This window comes from Thermobia domestica, chromosome 11 (genome assembly GCF_964235325.1).
Source record: "Thermobia domestica chromosome 11, izTheDome1.hap1.1, whole genome shotgun sequence".
Lineage (NCBI taxonomy): Eukaryota > Metazoa > Arthropoda > Insecta > Zygentoma > Lepismatidae > Thermobia > Thermobia domestica.
In genome coordinates this window covers 64,398,027-64,423,679 of record NC_137464.1, presented here as the reverse complement: position 1 = coordinate 64,423,679, position 25,653 = coordinate 64,398,027, and the positions used below count along the sequence as shown (strand labels likewise).

Sequence of the window (25,653 nt, the reverse complement as noted above, 5' to 3'; positions counted from 1 at the left end):
CAGTGAAGTTCCCAAATTTTGAACTTGAATTTGTTTTAAAGCCTTTAGGAAAATTTGCATTAGGTCGTGAATTTGGATGCAGCGGAGTAAATGCAGCTTACAAAGAACTGGGGGGGGGGGGGGATCATCAAGCAGTTGATAGAAAACAGCTGAATATGATGATATATTTATTCATTGTTTTGGCCCTCCCAATATTTTCTTCAAGTCGGCGCCTATGATTACAATAGCCTATTTTTTCTATTTTCGTAATGATTATATTACGAGTAAATTCATTACAATTTTATGTTACTTGTACTTATTTCAACGACGTGATTTATTTTCTAAACAAAATATAATTTCTAAACAAAATATTAGATTCATACCAGTGCCCATAGACTTTACAATGAAGATTATATCGATATTTTGACCCACCGCTATTTTGCATAGGCTTATCATAGAGAGTCGAGACTTGATTTATCTTCTTTCATTTAACAATAACTTTCATACGATATGCAAGATGACTCCTATCCATTTAAAAATTTTGAGTTGGATCCCGTCTGGGACCCTGGGACAATTTATTTTACTTTGATTCGTCGTACTTTTGAAATGATGACAGGTTTTTTTGTTTCCATGCCTGTATCATCGTTTCGGATTTTTCTTGGTTGCAACGGACTTTATGGTCACGCTTAAAAATTTTAATAAAAATGAGTAAAGTGCTGCCCCAAATGGAATGCATGAGACCTCCCCAATTTTGGTAACCGGTTTTGATCTTACCTTGACCCAAGCTTTCGGGAAATATATACAACACCCCCACTTTGTGGGTTCAGGTCCAAGTACATCCCGGGTTAGATCTATTCCTTTTCATTTAAGCCCAGTAAAAAATCTTTTACTATATTTTTTTTATTTTCTTAATATGAATAGGATTGGATATGAGTCAGTGTCCCGTTTAGCAGCGAAGCTATATAAGATGTAGACCTACAGCTTAACGTGGGATCCGAACCACATGAACTCTTACCCAGAATCGAAGCCGGATACTGAACCATATAACCACGTTTTTTTTAACAAAACAGTAACACTGAGTTACTCTTTTTAATATATTCTCCTATTTAATGCATTTTATAAAAGCTTTGTTTTTAAGCCTGTTAGTTTTTTTTTTTTTTTTTTCATTAGAGCTCCGGAACTGCTAGACGCACACACTTAATATTTTGTACAGTTGTTTTCCTTCAACCCTAAGTCGAAGATAAGATGTAATTTTATGAAATGTGACACAAGAATGGCTGGATAAATCTATCTAGAGGCCCGGGGCTAGAAAAAATATGTGACTCATGTTGACTTCACCTAATACATTTCTGTGAAAGTACACTAGTAAAGTTAAGGGAATATGTTTCATATTTTTGGTCATATTTTATTTTATGATGATGATTGTATCTTCATGATGCTTTTTAGATAACAAGTTGAGAGTTTGATCAGAGTAGAGGCCCCTGCCCACCTAGAGGCCCGGGGCTATAGCCCCCTAAGCCCCTCCCTTAATCCGGCCCTGCTTACAAGGGGAAAATGTTTGATCCTTTCTATTTATATTCACCAGACCTCCAAAACGTTTGCATATATAGAAACTAAAATAAATAAATAAAAATTAAATGAAATATTTAAGCTTTACATTTCACTTTTATGCCCTGTAGGCTAAAGGAGACAGATGATTAATGAAAGTTAATTATTAGAATTGAATTAATTAAATAAGAATGAGGGAGGAGACGGGTGCATTTAGAGAAAAACCGTGGACACGATATTGTTTACCACAAATACAGTTATGAATGATTTAACCGAATGATGAGGAATGATTTAACCGAATATTTCACCCCTGAAGCTTAAAAGTGTGTGACCAACTAAAATTATGTCAAGCACCGGATATGAATCGAGTATCGCTCTTTGTCAGTCTGGTTGGGAAACTGTAGTCAGTCACCGTAAATAGCAATGACCATTTATAACACGAACATTGCTATTTATACGTACATTGACATTGTTGTACAGTACAATAAAATTTACCGTTATCACTTTTATAGTTTCCTTCTAGATGTATTCCATATCTGAAATTCCACTGAATCAGATAAATGTGAAACCGTTTTTATCTTATCTTTAAATGCCACAAATGCAGATTCGTTAAATCACTGAAATTAATTTATTATAAGTACAAAAATACAAAACCAAAGTCAAGCTACAGCTATTATAATTACACTCAAGGACGACATATGGATTTTATTATGAGCAAAAAAAAAGAAAAGAAAAAGAAAAAGAAAAAAGGAAGAAAAGAAAAGAAAAGAATAAAAAGAAAAAAGAAACGAGAAGTGCAGAATAGCCTTAGTACTCGACTCATAATCAGTGAGTTCTGTATTTGATTCTCGACATCGACCAATATACTGACATTAAAAAATATATATATTTTTTTATGAATTTCATTAAAAAACTAAAAAAAAAGATCTTAAAATTGAGGTTCCCTGATCGCACTTCCCTGTTCTCATTTCAGAAGTATTGTCAGAGGAAAGTTCTTCATCATATCCTATAACATAATATTCTAAACATAGAGCTTAAATGTTAACATCGGAGTAGCAGCCCATATGCATGAGCTAATGATTTATATAAAATGAGTATATGTAACGACGCATTAAGTACTTGCAATGCTTCATGAGGTCCTTCTTACGTCAGAGATATGAAAAAAAAAAAACAGCTAGCGTTTTGACAGCTAGCGCTTGCTGTCGTTTTGAAAATCTAACGGAAATGTGCAAAATCTCTCTACACTCTATATTTTCTTTTGACCTCTCCGATCATTCTTACTTCTTGTGGTTGAATCCCAAGAAAACCCACGCACACGGTGTTTGTCCACCACAAAGTTCACTTGGCGGGGGCTGGGATCGTGAAGTTAATTGAGTACTACTAGTTTATTTCTTTATGTTTCCAACTTCTGTTGTAAAAATAGATATTAAGTTACATGATACATCCATGAACACCCGGCTGGTATAGCCTCGGTGCGATTTCTTTGTGTGTGTGTGTGTTTTTTTTTTTTTTTTTTTTTATCTTCTCCCACCCAAAACCAAGTTTTATATGCTCAAAGACACATACACAATGATATGAGGGCGAGGGCGATGGAAAACTCCCTTCGCAAGGGAGAGGAGAAGTTTCCAGTACGGGAGCGAGGGCAAGCGAGTGCGATGGACAACCATCCTCGCGAGGGTAAATGAGGGCTAGAGCCAACTTTCACTGCGAAGGTGAGGGCGTGCGAAAGTGATGGACAACTTCCTTCGCGAAGGCGAGGATAAGTTTCCAGCACGAAGGTGAGGGCGGGCGAGGGTGAGAGCTATCACTGCGAGGGCGAGGGCCAACTGCCACTGCGAGGGCGAGGGTGAGTGACGTCGGAGTAAAATGAACATCTATGAGCTGTACCACATGAAGAAAGGCTAATAGTGACATTAAGTAAGCATGTACTATGTGTGTAGCATGTACTATGTGTGTCCAGAACAGGGCGGCCAAAGAATCTCAGGACACTCAACAGACACCAGGGTGGCACAGATACATGAAGATCTACAATTACCTCTCCTAGCAAAAGTCCGACATCAACAGGCTGTCTTCTTCTGGCGCCAGATCAGAAGCTCTACACATCCACACATCATGCACATTGCGACGCAGGAACCAGGGTTAAAAAAAAAAACATGTTTTTTTTTTAAAAAAAGAGAGAACGTTTTTTATGTTTAAAACATGTCTTTTTGTTTAAAACGTTTTAAACGTTTAAAACAAAGTACTTTGTTTTAAACCAAAAAAAACGTTTAAAATGTTTATTTTGTTTAAAACAATAATCTAAATACGCATATATATTACAGTTTTACACTCTTAGGTATTGCTTGTCATCTATATTCAACCGCTAGATCAAATTTCGGGAACTTCCCTAATCTCGATCCGCCCAAATGTTCAATTCCGGAGAAAGAAATCGGGATTTTCCCGATCTCCGTTCTCAGAATATGTAGTTTAGTTTGTGTTACGTTCTACTGGTCGTCTGCATTCTTAATGTTTAAACGCCCATTGACGCAACTGCTGTGTCAGGGCTTTAAACCTCAATGCCTCAGTCTAAATTAAGGCTGGAAGATGGTTTTGGTATCAATTTATTCCTTAAAGATGCAGCTTTGCTGGTGTGCATTTTATGTATGTGGGAGGATAGTAAATATCGTGTTTTTTCTGTTTTTTTTTCAACCGTTTTTTGGGGGGTCATTTCCCCTCTTGGGGGATAGATTCATGAAAATTGTTACGTGAAGCAATGAAGTAGGCCACTACATGGTAGTATCGTGTATTTGTACTTCTTGCTTATATGGGGGAGAAGGGAGGGGGCAAAGTTAGCCATTTTTTGGAGTTTAAGTGTTTTGACGTAAATTACATTTATTTTTACAACAAACATCAATAGCCCAGCCTCTAATTAAGCTAGAAAGATGATTTAGTACCAAAGTATTTTTGAGGGATGAAGCTTTCTGTGAGTTGCATTTTATGTATATAGGGAGTACGTATGTACGGCCGAGAAAGGGAAGATGAAGTTCGTTTTTAAATTTTTCATCAATTTTTTTTCATCAGGTTTTGGCGGGCATTCCTCCCCCCTTTGTGATACATCCATAAAAATTGATGTGTGAAGCAATGAGGTAGTTCCCTACATGATAGTAACTTGTATGTGTACTAGTTGTTTATAGAGGAAGAGGGGGTCAAATTTGGTTAATTTACATTTATTTTCGGGACGGTCCCATATAACACAAGATATATTTCACTGAAGTGGTCTAGAAGCATAATTCTTGTTCGTATACCTGTGTGCGGCAAACATGATTTGTATATGGACGTGGTACTAGTGGGGGAGGGGAGAGAATGTCTAATTCAATGAATGTTTTCTGCGCTTTTTTTTTTTTTTGTAAATATTTCCTACATAAAACGAATTCATTACGCAATGGCAGCAATGGCTACCATTTCTTACATTATTGTCACAAGTATGTGGCCTACACATTCATCATTTTGTCAGCGTAGGGTGGCTGCAAAGGTTGCCAGGGCCCCGCAAAGTCAATATTTTCATATTTTTAATGATTTTTATGTCTGTTCTTTTTCTACGAATACGACGGGAATTTCACGAATGTTACCTCATTGGAATTTGTGGCCCATAAGCTTTCCAATGGTGTATAATTCATGACTCTGTGATAATTAGGGAGGTCACCAGAGCCCCGAACGTGAGAGTCTACTATTTTGTTAAAATTCCTGGCGGGCGTCTAGAGTTAATTGTGTTGTTATGCCGTAGATTTTAATCATTATTAGCATGTATACCCATGTTGCAGATAGAGATATATCTTGAAAACTGTTTAGTTAAAATATGTTATTTGCTCCTTGTAGGCTAGTCACTGCTCTTTTCTATGAGTTGTATTGTATTTGTCAAAGCATTTCTTATAGCTTATGATGTGAGAATTCTTCATTATTATGGAAATGATAGTGATCAAAAAATACCCAAGCTTTGAATTTGTGAATTTGGATCTTAGAATAGTGTATAGTGTGTTTAACCTCCGTTATTCTTGGAAATTAAGAAATGTTCAAATACTTCACTTGAATTTCTGTTGGTTTAGTTATACGCACATTGATGTGCAGAATTTCGTTCAGTAATTGCTGTTATAATAAGAATATAACTCTGCTTGTAATTTACTCCATGCACAAATCCTGCGGAGGATGGGTTGTTTGTTAGAAAATTAAATTAACATACTCAATCTGATATTTTAGTTGTTTTAAACATGTTCAACCACCATCGAAAAAAACACGTTTAAAACATTTTGTTTAAAACGTTTAAAACATTTTGTTTAAAACGTTTAAAACAAACTGAATAAAACAACAGCCCTCGTTTTAAACATTTTGTTTTAAACATATAGGAACCCCGTCGTCAACTCTACAGAATGCCTCATCCACCGTAGTGCACAACAAACCGTAGCGAGCTAGCGACAGTTGCGGTTCCGACCACCAACCAATACTTCACACCACAAGCCATGGAACAACCTAAAATGGAAGGCATGAGCAACAGCTCGACACTTCAACTCAATACAATCCAAGACCTGCCTGCCTGCCCGTCTACAACCCACCCATTCCCGGATGAGAATGGAATTCTTGAAAAAAAAAAAATGGTGTTAAATCTTTGTATATTAATCATGTATTGGTATAAAGGTTTCAGCGCTTAAGTGCCAATATGTTGTTGCCAAAATTGAGAGTAGATGATTAAAGGCGGCATGAAGACAAATTTTTGGGGGCAAACCGCCGTGGTTTGCGGTAGATCCGATTACGTTTTGCACATGGGAAATACGTGGGAGGATTTCAGAGGCTGGGTATCGGCTAACGGCGGGGAGTAGCGGGATTATGGCGGATACTCCGCCGGCAGGACGAAGGCGTAATTAGTGTAATCGAGCAGGTGGCCCGGCGACGGCGTCCGCCAGCGGCTCGCAATTCGCACGTCGATGGGCCTACGGCGGCCCGCTGGCGGAATGCTTATGGGGTTACTAAGGAACTAATATGTGCTCTATTCAAAAATACATACTTCAGAATCCTGCAGTACTTTCGCAACAATTTTTATAGAGGTAGTGAGTGATTACTTCAGATTATATGCCCGTAACCAAACTGTCTGTACAAAAATTGTTGCGTGAGTACCTTAGGATTCTGAAACATGTATTTTTGGATAGAGCACATATTAGCTCCTAAGTAAAGTCTTGACCTGACTACGGTAGACTCCATAATTTTGGAGCTATGGGCCCTTAAGGTTCATTTTTTCATGTTTTCGGCAGCCTATAACTCCGAAGGGAAGCATTTGTGCACCCAGGTTGGTCTATACTTTTCGTCTTATTTTGATGGCAGGAATCACCTCCCAAACGTTGTCGGTATTGTTTTGAAACACCCTATATATATATATATATATATATATATATATATATATATATATATATATATATATATATATATATATATATATATATATCAGTGGCGTATTTACGATCTTGTTTCGGGAGGGGCTTTGCCTGAAAATGTGAAAATTCTGCAAGATATTCCATATACTTTACTATAGTAAGATTTCGGGAGGGGCTTACTAATACACTAATAAAAATTGCTGGAAACGAAGAAAACTCCCAAATCTAATCCCTTGACGTTCTGAAAACGAAAATTCAAACTTTTACCTTCATTTTCTCGCGGGAACTGAGGAACCACATTGACCCATAAAATGCATAGTCACTATCTCAGTACTAGCCTAGGAAGACTGGATGGGAACAAAACTTTTCACTCTTCTTCGGTAAAAATTAAAAACAGGAAAATAACATTTCTATTTAAACACCAATAGGACGACGGAGTGCATACGCCAGCAAATTTGTCCGAATGAAACAAAACTTTCAGAATTTAATCTTCCTAATGCCCTGAAAATCAAATAACATTATTATTATTATTATTATTATTATTATTATTATTATTATTATTATTATTATTATTATTATTATAAAATTGAAAATGACTATGCTTGTGACTTCTCACCGCTTGAACCACCCGACCGATCTTGAACAGATTTTCAGCATAGATGAGGTTCGGGCCTGGGATGGATTTTATCATTACATTTTGACGGGGAGAACTTAGGGAAGTGGCAGAAGGAGAAAATATATAAAAATCAATATATATAAATGAATTGACTATCTTTGTGACTTAATAACTCATGAATATATATATATATATATATATATATATATATATATATATATATATATATAGATAGATAGATAGATAGATAGAGAGAGAGAGAGAGAGAGAGAGAGAGAGAGAAATGAAAGTGACTATGTTTGTGACTTCATAAACCACCCAACCGATCTCGATCAAATTTTGAACACAGATAAGGTTTAGGCCTAGGAAGTTTTTTATCAGCTCACTTTGATGGTGTAGCGTAGGGGAAGGGGAGAGATATAAAAATGATCAAAAAATGACCGATATTAGTGTTGAATCCACAGTTTTCGGTGTCGCTGAGACGAACAGTGACACTACTGATGACGTAAAAATCCAAATACAGCCCCCATTACCCTTTATGTCCAAAATGAAACTTTCTCCCCGTGCGAAGAACGAGCAATCTACTAGTAAATAAGAAAGAAATGTTTTCCTTCGTCTATTTGAAGAGATCAGATGTGCTATGTCACCATAAAATGCTATGGTTCTAATCCTGGTTTTAGCTTAAAAGGATTGGAACAAAACACACAAGAGGGAAGTAGAGGCTATACTCTAGAAAAAAAAACGTCCTAATGGAAGAAAGCTTGCAATTTGATTTTGAATTTAGCGTCCCTTTCAGCAACAAGACTATATGAGACGTTAACCTACAGTTTTAACGAGGGATCCGAACCACAATGAGCTCCGCCGGGAACCGAACCCGGGTCTTCCATGCCAAAGGCGCGTGCGCTAACCACTTAGCCACGAGTGAGATCAGAAAGATTGCAGAATTTAATCTTCCCAATGTGCTGAACAACAATAAATAAATGTTCTTCTTTATATAGCTGGAGAAAGGAAATGGAACATAGAAGTGTGGGGGAACGCCGTCCCCTCACCTCCAAAAATATGTACGGCGTTCTCCCAGTTTTTAAAAAATACAATGTGCTGAGATAGTCAGGGAACGCCATGACGTAATTCCGCTACCTGCCGTCCCCTACCTTATCAGATGCACTTTTACCCCTGATATGCCCCCATAAAATGTTATATAGATCGAATCCTGGATCTAAGCTACAAGGACTGGAACCAAATTTGTAATGCATACCTTTTCGGCACACGATGGAAAACAAATGAAAGTAAGTTCTATTTAAACAGAAAGCAGCATAGGAGAAGCATACTCATAAATTGTCTGGATGGAACATAATTTGCAAAGCAAGGAAGACAGGGGTACAGATCTTTTTACTGGAGCACAAAATCAAAACCTGAGGGTCTGCGTTGGGAGTAATAAAATGCTATATCCTGCATAAGAGTGACCTGTAATCGCAGTTAGTTATTTTTATTTATTTAAATTTATACATTTATTTAACAAACTACCAGATACAGCTCAGAGGCCATTTTATACTGGATATTTAACAACAATAACAATGAAAAGGATTTGGGAAAGTATCTGCCAGGGCCTGTTTAGTAGGAATCATCCCGGCATTCGCCTAGTAGGACTGAGAAAATCCTGTCAGGATGGTCGGCAACGGGAATCGAACCTATGCCCCCTTCCTCCGAATGCGAAACCAACGCTGTACCACTTGAGCTACAATTTATTTTAATTTCGGGGCGTTCATCGAACTCCAGACAGGAAGAAACAGGCTCTTAGCCAGCCCAAAAATGTTTGGAGCGATGGTGGTAGAAGTTAGAGGAGACAATATAACCATATTACAGTTCACTTGCAAGTCAACCGTGAAAATTTTACGGAGGCCAGTAAAAATATAGGAGGGTCCCGGCCCCCGTGGATACAGACCTGGAAAGAAATGCTGTTTAGGTTCGATTCCGGTGGAAGTTTATGAAGTTCTGATCTGAGAAAACTGTAGTTCCATGTCATATATATCCACAGTGTTGAAAACCGATACTACACAGGCAATCAACTGAAATCTTTTAGTTTAACGTCCTACAATTATGACATTTAGGCTAAGGGAGACGGATGACTAAGGCATGTGAATGATGACGGAAAAATCTGTGGAATTACAATGCGGGAGGAAACGGGGGTATCCCGAGAAAACCAACAGACATGATGCTGTTCACCACATACTTATCTGGCCAGGGATCGAAGAGGAACCGCACGCACCAGACAAGCGCTCTACCACTGAGCCACCTTGTCCCTCTTACACACGCAAACACAAATCACCAAATAATAATATACCGTAACCATTCTGTTAGAACATGCATTCGGCAAATATAACGCTAAAAAGAGAACTTGGCAACAATTCAGCATATTCTCAGAAATTTTAAAATATATAGAAAGAAACACATTACCTCATCCGCAAATCCCATGTTACTCAATCCTTTTTTCCGAGATCTGCAAACTATAAGTTCAACTTTCTGTTGTCTGCTGACAGACGAACTAAGTAAACAGCTGTTATAATCAATGCGATGTCCACATCAGCGCAACGTGGTACAGCATTGCAAACTCTGGAACAAAAATTATTAAACTATTTCCTAAAATTATCACTTTCCGATCTGTAGTCCCTTATTAGGGAAATAATTTAGATAAGACAACAGCAAATATCCCTTGGTGGGAAAAATAATATTAACAACAAATATATGACAACAAAGCCTCATTTCGTATCAGCATTCCCAAAATTTGCGAGTTGGAACGCAAGAAAAGAAATGAAACAAGCAAATACCGTAGCCTAATCGTTCATGGATGATAATTCTGCGTTACATCCATACAAACCCCTACAGATAGGGACCGACAAGCAATAATAACAAATTTAGTTATCTATGTCAAATGCTTCCTAATTACCTACTTGATTGAATTATTGTGACCGTAAATAAATACCCGCTTCAACATTGGGGGTAACGGGTAAGACATTTGCCATGATTTTTTAAAAGCGTTCTTCAAAATACTTATGAAGTTGAAGAACAATGCTGTGGAAGATCAAGGGAGCAGAGTTGTCTTCAATATTGGGAAGCGGGCAGATTTGAGACTTATTTCGGAGGGACATCAATTTCATCTCACTTTCCTTTGTGGAAATCGGACACAAATAATCACATTTCTCCCCCCAAAACACATTTCAAACCCGATTATTGGGGGAAAAGTCCCTCAGTTCCAAGATTGGAAGGGACATGTCCTTATTTTCCCGGGATTTGCGCCAGTGTATATGTATATGAAGATTATTCCATATCTCTCTTCGGAAAAGATTTGCGAACCAAACGCAAATCTTAACTAGAACAAACCAAGGTTGTTTTGAAATGAAATGAAATCTTTGAGTTTTACGTCCCACGGTTATGCCGTTTAGGCTAAAGGAGACGGTGATGATGAGTAATGAATGAAATGGTGGAATGAAGAAAGTGGGAGGAAACGGGGGAACCCCGAGAAAACCCACGCACACGGTGTTTGTCCACCACAAAGTTCACTTTGCGGGGGCTGGGATCCAAGGTTGTTTTGTTTAAAACAATATGTTTAAAACAAATTATTAAAACTTGTTTTAAACAATTGATATTGTTTAAAACAAATTTTATATACATTTTAACATTTTGTTTTAAACACTGTATTTTTTAAGACTTGTTTTAAATGTTTTATTTTTGTAAAAAAAATCTGCCAGAGAAAGAAAATGGTCAAAAAGTGCTTCCGGATCAGTAGCCAGGAAGGGGCTAGAGGGGCACATCCCCCTCTAAAAAACACTCTGAAAAGAATTTTCAAACTGACACAAAACCAGTGAAATTCTTGCTATTATAATTACCGAATTAAATTCAACTTTGCGAATTCTACCCATTTTTGTGTAAAATTATATGTTTCTTTGCTAGATGCAACAAACATTTTCAACTGCCTTTACCCATTTCAAGAATTTGAAAGCATGCCATGTTATTGCAACCACGACAAGCATCCAAGAATACCAGGTACACTTCCAAACAACAGTATCATAGTCTACAACGTTAATTGTGAATATAAATAAACTGTAATGTCTCTCTTATTTTGGAAGGTAGCAAACTGAGTACAAACGTTCAATAAAACATATACTTCTATTTTGTTTTGATATAATGTAAAGTTACTGTAATATAATTTCATTCTAATGTTTAAAAAATAAATACTTCGATTTTAATTAATATGAAACAAAGTACCTCCCAAAGAGCTCGTATTAAGCACACAAAAATGAAACAAAAAATTACGTTCGATTATACATATATAACAATATTCTCTTTTAAGTTTTTCTATTAATAAATGCAATCGCCTTGGTCTCAGTATTTTTATCTCATCATTCTTATGAGTTAATACAAACAAAAAGCTGCAGTAAAAGCTTGCGAGAAATTAATAATTTGTAAACAATACTACAAAATAGCCCTTACCGCTGATCTAGTGAACAGAGCGCGCGTGTTTGAATGTGATCTCCGGGTTTGATACCCGTGGAATTCTTGAAGTCGAGAGCAATGTGGTGGTTCGTATTCCATGTTAAACTGCAAGCTTCGCGTTTTTTATAGCCTCGGTACTGAAAAAATAAGATGCTAAATTTTAACAAACAAACAAACAAGTTGCCTTCTACAAAATGAGAATGTGAAGGAAAATAGTTTTTTTCCTTTTATTTAGATAGAAAAATAAATCAATTTTAATGAACATATAATGATGCCATTATACAATAAAAGTTAATTGGAGTGTTTTGTTGTGACAAAAAAGTCTATGTCAAAATATTCTGTTTATAATATATTGTTTTCTGCAATGAAACAATGCTGAGTATTAGGACGTGTGCTCACTCTAACATTCAGTTAATTAGCTTTTGTTTAGTGTAAATGCGGCGTACAATGACGTTCCTCATCTACGTTTACCATAGCACTATATTGCCCCTCAATTGTATTGCATCACAGTTTTTTTTTTAAATCTTTGTATGTTAATGATCAATGTTCTTAATCTTGAATTTGTGTACTGCAATATTGTCAATACAGGATAGTAAGTATAAAAGAAACTATAGCTGTTACAGATTCTGTAAATAATAAATAAGTATGCAATTTTATGGTGTTGTGTCATGTTTTAATCATTGCACCATCAGTATTCACTTCTGCCCTCCTAAGAAATCAGACTGGCTACGGGCCTGAGTGATTCTCATTCGAAAGACTATTTTCTTCCCATGTGAATGTTTTGATTTCTTGTGGCTACAGCAGGTCAATGTGGTGATCTACAATTTATTTTCCCTCTTTTCCCCCTTGTGTTGTTTAAATTCTTATCAGTTAACTTGTGAGAAAGTGTCGTAGTCGAAGGTTAGAATACTTATAGAACTGATATTAAAAAATAAATTTAAAAAATAATCATGGAAATAAGTTTTTGTGTCGTATTCAGAAAACAAAGGATTTTGGTACGGCACAGAAATTTTCCACTACTTAAATCACAGATAAGAAGAAATAAAATAGTAAAAATTGCACTACTTACATAAAAATGGCTGTTTGTATCTACAATTTTTATCATCTTATATACATATTTTTAACTGTGTTGGAAATGCCCACACGGACATTATTCGGAGAATGGAGTTCGCTTTTCTAATGCGCTCTGAATTTGTCTGTGCACTTTTTCCAGTTCTTGAGCCCTATGACAAGAAAAGTCAATTCAGGTCCTTGCATCAGCATCTTACCTGTCAAATGATATGCCTTATAGAATCAAAAGACAAACCGTTACTTGTAACTAGGGAAACTATGAAACCATTCCGCGCGACAAGATCGGCGTGCAGTTCATGAAAAATTGAAACCCTTAGTCGGCTGTTTTATTTTCTAAAACAGGACTTTTCCGCGTAATCCGTTACACAAAATCTTTCATCAAGTTTTTTAGACAAATCCTGTGTGGGAGTGTTGGGGGAATTTGTCGCAATTTGCCTGACGCTTTGCTGCTGCTTGGAAGTGCTCGTGGAATCCTGTACTTCAAGTGAGGCACATTGCAGAAAATTCTTATATGCATTTTGTTGTGAACTTTTGTACCAATACTGGCACTAGTTGTTGGTGAAGTTTTTTCATAAACCCAGGAAGACTTGTATTTTTCGAAACTTTCTTTGTTGATGATGTGTCAAAAAGAGTTCTTTTTCGGTTAGATATAAATTAAGGAATAAAGTAAGAAACATATGTGTAATATATGCATTTCCTTGCATCCCTACATAAACAGCAAACGATTTAGTAACGCAAAGTTAATTCTTTTATTTCAATGTCAGAGAGGTCAGCAATCTTTCCTACAAAGCCTAAGTGAACGTTATGTGATTTGGGTAGTTAAGGAGTTCAGGCGATCGTTAATGCGTAAACTGAGTGCACCTTTCGAGAATTTAATCAGTGTGTTTGTTGTGTTGGTAAAGCAACGATAAAAGAACCCAAACCCAAATATCACGTGGATCAAAATTTCAACTCGGTTAATAATAATTGTACACTGAAAAATCGTTGCTAAGGCTCGACAACTAGTAATTAGACCATCGACTTTGTGGATGGGATAGGATTTGAATTTTTATAGGCCCTTCTGCAGGTTTGGCTATATCAGCCTTTCACGTGACTGAGAGATGACATTCCTCGGCGAACATAAAACCCGGGAAAGGAACAGAGGAAAGAAAGGAGGAAGTAATTAGAAAAAGTCACGGCCCCTAAAGAACGTACCATCCCAACGTAAAATACTCTCAGTCACGATGGCCGGCCTCGGGAATCAAACCCCGGACCTCCTGAATGCGAAGCCGTAACGCTACCACTGCTCCAAGGTTGTTCGTTATCGACTTTGTGGGGCTGATAAACTAATAATAATATTAATGGTTGCAATATTCTATAGTCACTAATCATTGGGTTCACATCAAGATGTAGAGAAATACATATATTTTGATTTTTAATTCTAGAAATTAAACATGAAAGGAAATATTTCTACCCTGCTTTAAAACTTAGAAGAGCTGTCGCATCTCTGTTTTTAAAAAAAGGTTGCTGATTTTGTGTATCTTGAGTAATATAAAGAAAATAAATTGATTGTTATATATAGGGCACTCTGTGCCTCAAAATATTATACCGTATTTGTATTTAAAAAAGGCACACAAACATGGGGAAAACAAAATTCATAAAAGAGGAACACAAAAACAAACAGTATTATTATACCAAAGCGGTTGGTGCACTAACTCAATAACTCAATTACTAACAGGTATACTATATAATTTCTAAATGTTACGATATTCTTTCCAAATCTATACTGTATATATTTATGCCATGACAATTTCTGATTCTCACCCTTTGTTTTTTTTTGTTGTTTTTTTTTGTTCAAGAATGCTATAGAGTTTTACTAAAAAATATAGTACTCTCGTATTCTGGTATGATTATTGCTATTATTCTATTGGCGTTACCCAATGATAATGAAAAATATTGATTCTGATATTTTTACATACTACTTGTACATAATTAAGTCATAAGAGATAACAATAACTGTTTAAATACAATCTTTTGCACAAACGCCACAATAGACTGTTGCTACTTTCCTGAGAATGAATATAGGTCATCATTTTTCTGAAAATAATTACATTCAGTTCTGTATTTTTATTTTACTCTTTTTTTGTCCAAAAGTCATATATCATAGGCCTAAGTTTCACCTCATGCTTGCACTTTTAATATAAAAATGTTTAATAATTACTAATGAAACATCATTACCAATATTACGATGTTGATATAGGGTCTAGATGTTGACAGTAAATGCTTTCACAGAAGTACGGGACTTGGAACATGCGAAACCCCGCCCGCCCCCTTTCACGAAAACAAGCTTTTGCAATAAAAATTCTCTTCGGAAGTTAGGTATGTACGCAGGAATTTATTTCGGAAGGGGTCCAAATGTTTTCAGGGTCAAAATCCAACACGAGGATAGATTATATTAATTAAATATACAGAAAGTCGGGATTTCGGGGAGGTTCGGATCCCAGGACCCACCCCTGCAAACATCCCTGTCGGAAGTGTCCTTACTGACGTTTGTGAACATGTCCCTACCCTGTTCCCTCTTCAAGCAAGAACGTCCTGTCATTCGTTAGTGCTCACAAGGGATAAATTTTTCCTCACTGCACTCTGAATATTGTTTGTAAGAATAATTTAAATTTATAGAACATGTATATATTTAAATGTCCTGTTACGCATTTAGACTATTATATATTTTAAACTTTAAAATTTGCTCGACGACTCGTTTCATATTACAGATTTACGATTGCTTAAACAACCATTCTTAAAGAATTTGCAGTGTTTTGAGAATGTATACCAATGGATATGGACTTTTCAATTATTTTTCCTAAATCTTTCTGTCTAACATGAGGTCAAAGAAACAACTGCTTGATCTCTTGTTTCAAAGAGAAAGATGAATCTGGACGAGAGAATTTTCTTCACATTATCATTTAATATACAGTTCATTCAATCACTGTTGTGTGATGTTTTTAGTCTGAAAGTGGAGGGGCAAAACGAGTATATTGCCCTTCATGAAAATTTCAGGGAGCAGCTGCTCCCCTTGTCACCCTGGTTCCGACGCCCCTGTATGTAGGCTTACGTACGACAGTGAGGAAAAAATGGGGAGAACATGGAAAAGGAATAAACAAACAGCAGCAATAATGAAGAATGTATGGGTATAACGGGGAAGAAGTGTGATGGTATAACTTGTAAATCGGATTACCCACACTCCATTAAACTTTATCCTAAATTCTACTTACTAACAAAAAAGTTATGTGACTTTTAATTTAGAATAAAATACATGGTACAAGTGGGTGCAGTGGATTTAAGCATTATGGTGCAAATTTATTCTATTAAGTAGCTCAGAAATTATATTAATATGCTAATAGATTGGCTATTCGATGTTTTATTAATTTTTAAGATATCTACTGAAATTTTCGAGTGCATGAGTTACAGATATTTTTCCTTCCTTTGGTTGGCAAAATTGAGTCTTTCTTCCCTGGAGCCGCTAGTGCCTCACGTAATGTAACGTAAGGAGAAATTTGTGTTTTCATTACCAATCAGTATTTGGCAGTGATGCCAACCTGTGAGAAAAATCCCATATCGTGGGAGTTTTTGACCTTATTTTCTCGGAAAGGGATAATAAGCATCATATATGGGATTTTTCGAGAAGATTTAAATTTACGGCTTATTCACTAAGATATTGTAAAAAGTGACTAACACAAAGATGTTTAATTTTTAATATTACAGCATACTTTTAATTAATATAACGTGGGAAATTCACACGTAAAATGGGATTTTTTGCCTCTCGAGATGGGATTTCATATTGTTTCAGGTTGGCATCACTGGTATTTGGCTTTAGGCCAAGGTTTGTTCTGCTATTATGTTGTGAAGGGATTTTTTTAAAGAGGGAAATTTATTGGGAATATAAATAGTTGGAAATGCAGTGCTTATGGGGTGGACTTTGTTTTCTGTAGTTCCACACATACTTGTTAGTAGAGGTTTTGAGATGGTAGGCAGGTTTTAGTTAATTTTAAAATCTTATTTTGTACATAGTATTTATGTTTTTATCTTTTTTAATATTCAGATGGGATATTAAATATTTAAAATAACATACCGGTTGAGGTATGAAACCTCATCTTGTAAACACAGATTGCAATTACAGGGCATGAGAGAAGTTCGGGCGGTGCACACTAAGAATAAGAGTTACCAAAGTTTGTAACATTTATGGTTAAAAAATGTTACTTCACACTCATAATAAAAGCGTAAAGAACTTGCTTATAAACGCAGCATACTTACTACTTGCTCATACACTCGCTACTGAACTGCCCAAAGTGTTTCTGTACAGGGACATCAAAAGAAGAGTAGTATTTCTTACTGAAACAATAGGTAGAGATAACTTGGCATTAGTTCCGTACTATATGTTCAGAAGTAATTCTGATGACACACAAATGTTCCGGATAAATTCTAATTATGTGGGTCCAGAATTATTCTCTAAGAATTCATACTTTTTTTGAGAACTATAGCCTTATTTTGGCTAGTTGAGGAGTGCTGGTGTAGTTTTGGCGCACCACATTTTGGAAGATTACAAGTAAAATTGAATACTTTGTGTGAAAAGACATATATATAAGGAACACATTTCTGCAGGCAACGAATTTTATACAAAGCAATACAGCTGTATTTTAGGTTTACATGTATAAGATTATTAGTGTGAAATTATTACAAGTGCTTTACAATGGATAAAATAAGTCAGTGCATATAAAAAAATGACTCTATTAAATGTTATTTTCCACCGACAGTGTATTTCTACACGACATGGAGAAGCTGTATTTTATGTTTACAAGTGAAGCGTTACTAGTATGAAACCATAACAAGTGCTATTGAAGCTCGTATCTCTGCCAAAAACCCACTTTTTTTCACTATCCTTGCTGACACCCGCAAGGATCCACCAGCTTCGCCTTGCACAGACTCGATTAGATAGCATTCGTGCTTTTTAGTGGGCACGTAGCACAGATTGGTTTGTGTTTTGCACTGTGGTTCTTATACCATACATCCGGAAACCGTATTTACATGTAAATCGTGAAAGAATTGTAGTTTTTCAACAATTCTGGTGGACTCCTTGAATTTATATTTTCATGTCGCCCAGCGCAAATCTTCTAGGAGACAATAAGAAGGAAATTGGTGAAAGAATTATAATTTTTCAACAATTATGTCGAGTGGTGCGCCAAAAGTAAACCAGCACAAGTTTAGGTTACATTATGTTGTATTTACCTTCATATTTTATATTAGCCCCTGACAATTAGCCCCTCCACACCATACGCACTGGAAACAGGCTACAGTTGTAGATGTAGTGTAACAGTGGTTCCAAGTAACGTCAACTTTTGCGTGTTAACACTACTACTCGCTTACCTACTTTGTACCCATGACTGCGAATAACACTCATCTCTCGGCTCTAATCTTATGTGCTTATCGCTCTAGCTCCTACTTACACTCCGTAATAGGTCATGAAAAGAATTCCTAGTTATTAAAACATTTCTGATACACATGGAAAAGTCATAACGCTTTGTGAAAAAAAGATCTATATTTGTTTAAGGTTCCATATTTCTCCAATATAAATACAAGATGTCCAGGATAAGACAAACTTGTATGGATGCATAGGACATCTGGCAACTATGTTTATAAAGGTTTCCGCAAATTCTCATTAGTCATTACCCTATCATACACAGGCTTGCCACACTTTCTGAACACCAATCCCGAACATTTTTTAATAATGTGGTGGGATGGTTTTTGAGAAGGTAAAAAGGCTAAATTTCAAAAATGTTTCAATTCATTTTCTTTACTTAGTTTTTTTTTTTTTTTCAGTTGTCTTAACTCAAAATTATTATTTACGGTACGAATCCATAAATAAATTCATTACATATATACTTTTTCAGTAAATCTGCTCTTCTTGTTTTAAACAATCATTTCTAGGGTGTGACTTGCATTCCTCTTTGCAGATTTACTTTAGGAGGACTTCAGTGTACGTACATGATAACTATCGTGCAAAAGACAGCAACCAACTTGTGATGGGTGCCCACTAAAAAGCACAAATGCTCTTTAAGTGAGTCAAGGCAGGAGCACAGCAGAGGGGTCTGAGCAATAACGAGTGGAGTCGTACGTTAGGAACAGGCACGTCAGCGGTGGTGGATGTACACATAAACAAGAATAGGGCGAAACACTGTTAATAACATAAAACATGCCTATTTGCATATTTGATTATGTATTTGTATGCTACTAGAGACGTTATAGGTAATATCCCGATATCTTTTCGCTGCTTGCATATTTGTGTCAAACACATTACTAAATTTCAGAAATATGTCGATCCCTTCACTCTCGGATATTTCTCTGATTGCGCACTCACTTCAGATACTTCATTTCACTTCAGTTTGTTTACTGGGGTTAATGGCTATCTTACGGGCGAATCCGTGCTTAACAGGTTAGACTTTCATTAATGTAGATATACATCTCACAGGTAAGAAAACAACATACTTAGATAATTTACATCTTAGTCTAAGTTATTAAAATATTATTACAAATTTGTTCTGTAAATATTACATATATGTAGATCCGTACAGTGCATCTGCACCTTACTTTCTGATTAAAAATGTCAATTTCAAATACAGAGACGTCCTTCTGATGAAATTATTTTTCCAAGGAATGCATGACCAAACAGAGCGAAATTCATATTTCGGTATTCCATTGACTAACTGGAAATTCCCGGATAATTTTCGAACAAAAATTTGAATCCTGAACGTATGGTAAGCCTGATCGTACGCAAACAAAATAAGCTTAAATGTTTTCTGAAACAGTTGTTACTGATAGTATACGATGAATTTGTGATATTCTCGTGAAATTAACCAATAAATCCAGGGGCTCAGTCTGTGCACCATCATTCTCATGGTAATAGATAATAATGTTCTGCCGGATTCGTTGTGACTTTTGGGGGGCGCGGTGGCTCAGTGGTAGAGCGTTCACCTCTGACGCTTGGGGTCCCGGGTTCGATCCCAGCTCCCGCCAAGTGAACTTTGTGGTGGACAAACACCGTGCTCGTGGGTTTTCTCGGGGCTCTCCCGTTTCCTCCCACTTTCTTCATTTCTCTCATCATCACCGTCTCCTTTAGCCTAACCGGCATAACCGTGGGACGTAAAACTCAAAGATTTCATTTTTTCGTTGTGACTTTTCTCGGAGAGCAATGCTGGTGTAGGATGAGACAAAACTTGCCACACAGCATCTGGTATTTTTTTCAATGGTATTGTAACGTTGGTTTGCCACGATACCCGTTATAAATCCTCACAGTTGATTGTCATGATGCGTCACTTGCGCAAATCCCGGGGCAGGATACGTTCCCCAATCTTGGAACTGGAGGACTGTCCCTCCAGTAATCTGATTTGAAATGTGCTTTTTGGGGAGAAATGTGATGATCTGTGTCCGACTGCCACAAAGGAAAGTGAAAATGAAATTGCTGTTCCTTGCTGTATAATATACAACAGGTTCACCTCAGAAATAAGGTTCATCAACCGCAATATGAGTCTCGTGTCCCCCAGAATAAGCCTCAAATGTGCCCACCTGCCAATGTTGAAGACAACTCTGCCCCTCTGATTCAGCACAGCATTGGTTTTCAACTTCATAAATATTTTGAACATCACTTAAATATATATCTGTTGATCTATATTTAAATATATATCACACTGAAGACAGATTTGCGCCGATGCATGTCGTGAGGTCTGGGCTTCTTGGTGGCCAAGAAAGAGGCGCTAGCAGCACAAGCGCTCAGGAAACACTCCATGAAGATATATTCGCGTACTGTAAAGGCATAATGAGCAGATGGCCCATCTTGTTGAAATAAGCATGTTTCCATAATTTCATACTTTACTAAAAAAGAGACAAATCAGTTCTTCAATATGGCCAGGTGCCGATGTAGAGAATCCTCAAGAAATCACGGTGCAAACAAGTTTCTGCTGTCCATGGGTTCTCATATCATATGTGGGGCGTTATTTTCCAACTCTTCGTAAAAGTGGATGAGTTTTCCGTGATAGTGAACTCTGGTAGATTGCATTCTCATCTGAAGAGATCACTTGGCCGCGCTTTAGTGTTGTGTCGAACACCTCAAGAAGACCGCACATGCTTCCGATCCGTGTCTATAGCGTATAATTCTTGAACGGGTGTAGAGAGTAACGCATGCATATGTAAATCTTGCTTCAAATTCTTCTACACTGTCGACTGGGGTATACCCACTTCCACAGATTGTTTACGCGTCGACTTTGTTAGCTATTGCTCTACGAACTCCTGGACGAGACTATATGTTTCTCTAATGAAAAGTCTGTCACTTCTCTTTTTATAATTGACATAATCTGTGGACAAGAGTTTGTTTCCATGTCAAAAGGATTTGTTTCGGAAGAGGATCTCGTTAAAACTGTGTTACAAAATCACTTAACACTTCTGCCATAGTCTTTTCCTATTTGATTTCTCTCATGCACCCAACAATTTGCAATAACGCGCTGTTCAATAGTGTTAAATGAACTTATTACCCATGATTTGCTTAATAGGGCCTGCAATGCAGTTACATATATATATTATGCAATTAGGGGTCATGGAACTTTGTGGGGACACTGTTTACCTGTATAACCGTTGGTAATACATAGATAGTTGCTATTTGCTAATGGAATAAGAAGTTCTGAGGCATTATAATATTTCTGGCTAAGGTTGGTTTAGTGGCTAGCGCGTGTGTCTTTTTTATACATAGTCCCGGCTTCGATTCTCGGGAGCACACAAAGTATTTTTTTAATACCTGTTTAACTACCCGATGTTTTTAATCTAAGACCATTTCATTAATTCTGTTTTACAGTATTTTTTGAAAGCAATATTTTGTCATTTTTTTTCTGACATTTTTCCCAAAATACAATTTTGGCTGCCTTAAGTATGCAAGGTTTGATAAGTCCCACGAATAGTATGAGTGTTTTTTTTTTTTTTTTAATTTTATTTTATTTACCAAAAGTGGAGCTTGAATCTCTCTTTTTAAATGAATCTTACCTGATGTAATCTGCACTATATGATATTCTCTTTGAACTGGAAGCTGTCATTTTACTTCACACACACACACTGACACAAACGAGAAATTACAGAGTCAATATAACATTCACAGCACCAAATTTCTCAGATCATAACATCGGCCTGAAAGATGAATGAAACGAACAATAGCTTGTGAGTGGTAGCAATACTGCAGATGTAGATAATCTGCGTTAAGTTTGTTATTCAGAAGCACAATAACGACGCTGTTAAAACAAGAAAGGAAAAGCCAGTTTCAATCGATCTCTAATAAGTTTCAAACTAAGTAATGTAGGCTTTTCGTATACCAACAGTGCCGCAGCTAAATGGTAAATGCTGCTGTTCTTTCTTTCGACATTACTCGCAACTTTTCGTTTTCAAAGCTGTTTGCTAACAGTTCATTATTGTTTTTAATTCTCGGAAGTGTTTAAAAGTGTACGTGTATATATATATATATATAGCTATACTAAATTACGATTTTTCTTACGGTTATTTACTTACAAATATTACAAGTGTTGTAACAAAGGGGCGTTAAATATCTTACAAATGCAAAATAACTATTGAGTAAGAACTGTGGTTTCATAAAGACCAAGTTTGGTAATAATAATAATGCACTACAATAGTATGCAGAATTCTTGCTGGAAACAAATAAACTGGTGAGAATAGGATATTATTATTATTATTATTATTATTATTATTATTATTATTATTATTATTATTATTATTATTATTATTATTATTATTATTAAAGATTTGCAAATTCAAAGCTGTATTTGAAGGTGCAGAAGGGGTCAATCAAAACCTACGTATGATGACCAACGAGAAAAAGGACAGGGGGCGCCAAGTAAATAACATGGGGAACCACTGACAAGGGGCACTAGACGAGCACAGGAAGAGGATAGATGGGTGACTCATGGATAGAATTAAAAAAAAAAAAAAAAAAAAACACTCTTAAACCTACTAATTAACAAGAAATGGTTCCTCCCTAGACATTATCATATATTTATTTATTTATTATATTTATTTTTAAAATATTATATTTATTTATTTCGTTATTTATACATAACTTCTATCGCGACACGATTGGTGATCCATTCTAGACATTGCGCTGTTCCAGCTTCAAATATCGCGGGGAGGATTCGCTCTCTGTTACTGGTCTCTATGGATTTATCGTATACAATATGACAAAAATATAAATAAATAATAATGGTACGAAATGAGTTCCTACTTAACTTGAATCTCTTTAAACTTAGAGCGAAAATTTTGTGTATTGATTGTAACTGCAACATTCAGGATCTTAGATACCAAAGAGGTATCTCAAATTTGAATGTTACCTTTCCCATTTGCATAAAAATTGCGTGAAACAGGAAGTTTCCTTTATAAGTAAGGCATATACAGATATTTTCAAACCAAAATTTTGCGTTTGGGGAGGGGGAGGCTGCAATTCATTTGCGTTTGGGTTATCTATAATTCAACGAAATTCAAGTGACCGTTTATAAAGTTGTTTGAACATCAAAAATAATAATTGCTGTATGTGCCATTAAAGGGCCTTATGACGTTAATATTCAAAAGTTCACAGCTAAATTTCTGAGGATTTTGGGGTCGATATTCGAATGTAATGTTCTTTGTGTTGGAGGTTCCGTTTCTTATTTTTCGTAGGAAGATGTAAATGACAATGAAGATGAAGATCACACTGAAACTAAATTTGCGGAAGTCACAGCAGCAAAAGATTGTACTGTAATTTCATCACTTGTAAATGACACAAAACCTGAGAGCTTATTGTGCTGCACATAGTAGTAGCACAGTAAGTAGAACTTACTCAAAAAACAATAGCTTAAACGAACACCTACTTCTGTGTGTATTAACTACAGTCCGAAGAATGAGGGTCCGTGGGTAACGGAACTCATTCCATTGGCTAGAAGTAAGGAACTTTGAGAAAAAGCTAATAAGCATGCTGTTAGTGAGTGTCATCGAATCGCTTGTGAAAATCAAGACTTGTGTTTGTCAACAGCAAAAACTGTGGAGGAACTAATAAACATACTGACTAATACTATAAGTACGAAGAATGAGGCATTGACAAAAGACTTTCTTGTTCATTCATAAATTCCCTATACTATAAATTGGCGACCACGTGTATGTGCTGCAGCACAGATGGAAAACAACACCAGTTTTCTATCGTCCATAGTGTCCTCTCCACAGAACGCTCACCATTTGTCTGCAAAACCAATCTCACACATATTTGGGTGCTTTGTATCTGTCACTTCCATTCAGAGAGACATCTTTCAAAAACTCCGGGGAATTTGCACTGATGGCTGACGAATGTACTGTCGTTAATGGGAGAGCAATTTTAAGTTTGTGTTCTCCATATCGTGGATACTTCTATTGTAAAGACATTCGTGTGTACTGTACCTTTACGCTCCGCTAAGGTCGAAGATATAACGGAAGTTATTGTGAAGGAAATGCAGGATATTATTTTGTCACTGAAAAAATTGATTGAAGCATCATTTGATGGCGCTTCTTCTAACTTTAGTGGCAAACATAAAGATGTGCATGCTCTCTTGCAACGGAAATCCACCCAAAATGATATTCATTCATTGCAGAGCTCACTTGCTACATCTTGCTTTGCTTAGTTTGTGAATCTTTTTGTCGGTAATCAAGAAAGTAATAAGTGCAAGAACGACCTATTTTCATTATTTCGACACAGTGTTGGCCTCTGCAGGAGAAACAGGTGTTACTCTTTGTGATGAAATCTCTTGCAACGGAAATCCACCCAAAATGATACTCATTCATTGCAGAGCTCACTTGCTACATCTTGCTTTGCTTAGTTTGTGAATCTTTTTGTCGGTAATCAAGAAAGTAATAAGTGCAAGAACGACCTATTTTCATTATTTCGACACAGTGTTGGCCTCTGCAGGAGAAACAGGTGTTACTCTTTGTGATGAAATCTCTTGCAACGGAAATCCACCCAAAATGATACTCATTCATTGCAGAGCTCACTTGCTACATCTTGCTTTGCTTAGTTTGTGAATCTTTTTGTCGGTAATCAAGAAAGTAATAAGTGCAAGAACGACCTATTTTCTTTATTTCGACACAGAATAAAAGGATGAGTATATTACAGGAAGTTGAAATGGCTCTTGATAAATTACCAGATAAACTTGTTCAGCCAGCTGGTTATCTTACGAAAGTGGCGTGGTCGTTATTTGCAAACACTTGACCGCTTCTGCTTATCCTTCGAACAGATTTATAACGATAGTGCAGTCTACCGTATATATGAAAGACATTCTTGGTGTGTTAAAAACAGTGTTGGCCTCTGCAGGAGAAACAGGTGTTACTCTTTGTGATGAAATCAACAAACAACAGATGGTCAAGATTGCGAAGTGTTCAGAGAGGCAACGGTGCAAAATGTTAGAGACAGGTTTAATGATGACTTTACGACTCTGACGTCATTCCAGAAGATCCGTAAAGAGAAAGAGG

General features: G+C 36.4%; 2 protein-coding genes across 4 annotated transcripts in view; one reads left to right on the top strand and one right to left on the bottom strand.

Moving 5' to 3' along the window:
* The window catches only part of Gnpnat (glucosamine 6-phosphate N-acetyltransferase), a 49,836-nt gene extending 39,681 nt beyond the window's left edge, over nt 1-10,155 (bottom strand). Inside the window, exon 1 of the mRNA XM_081730485.1 lies at nt 9,997-10,155. Within this exon, the coding sequence (XP_081586611.1) occupies nt 9,997-10,014 (18 nt within the window). The 5' untranslated portion in view covers nt 10,015-10,155. The remainder of the gene's footprint in view (nt 1-9,996) is intronic.
* Nucleotides 10,156-16,953: 6,798 nt separating this feature from the next.
* CLS (cardiolipin synthase) overlaps nt 16,954-25,653 on the top strand; it is a 28,152-nt gene continuing 19,452 nt past the window's right edge. The window contains exons 1-2 of one of the 3 annotated variants that reach the window (XM_081730483.1): nt 16,964-17,107; nt 19,092-19,263. The gene's annotated coding sequence lies outside the window, so the exon portion shown is untranslated. Of the gene's footprint in view, nt 17,108-17,463; nt 17,485-19,091; nt 19,264-25,653 lie in introns of those variants that run through there. The other 2 variants (XM_081730482.1, XM_081730484.1) reach the window with 2 other exon arrangements.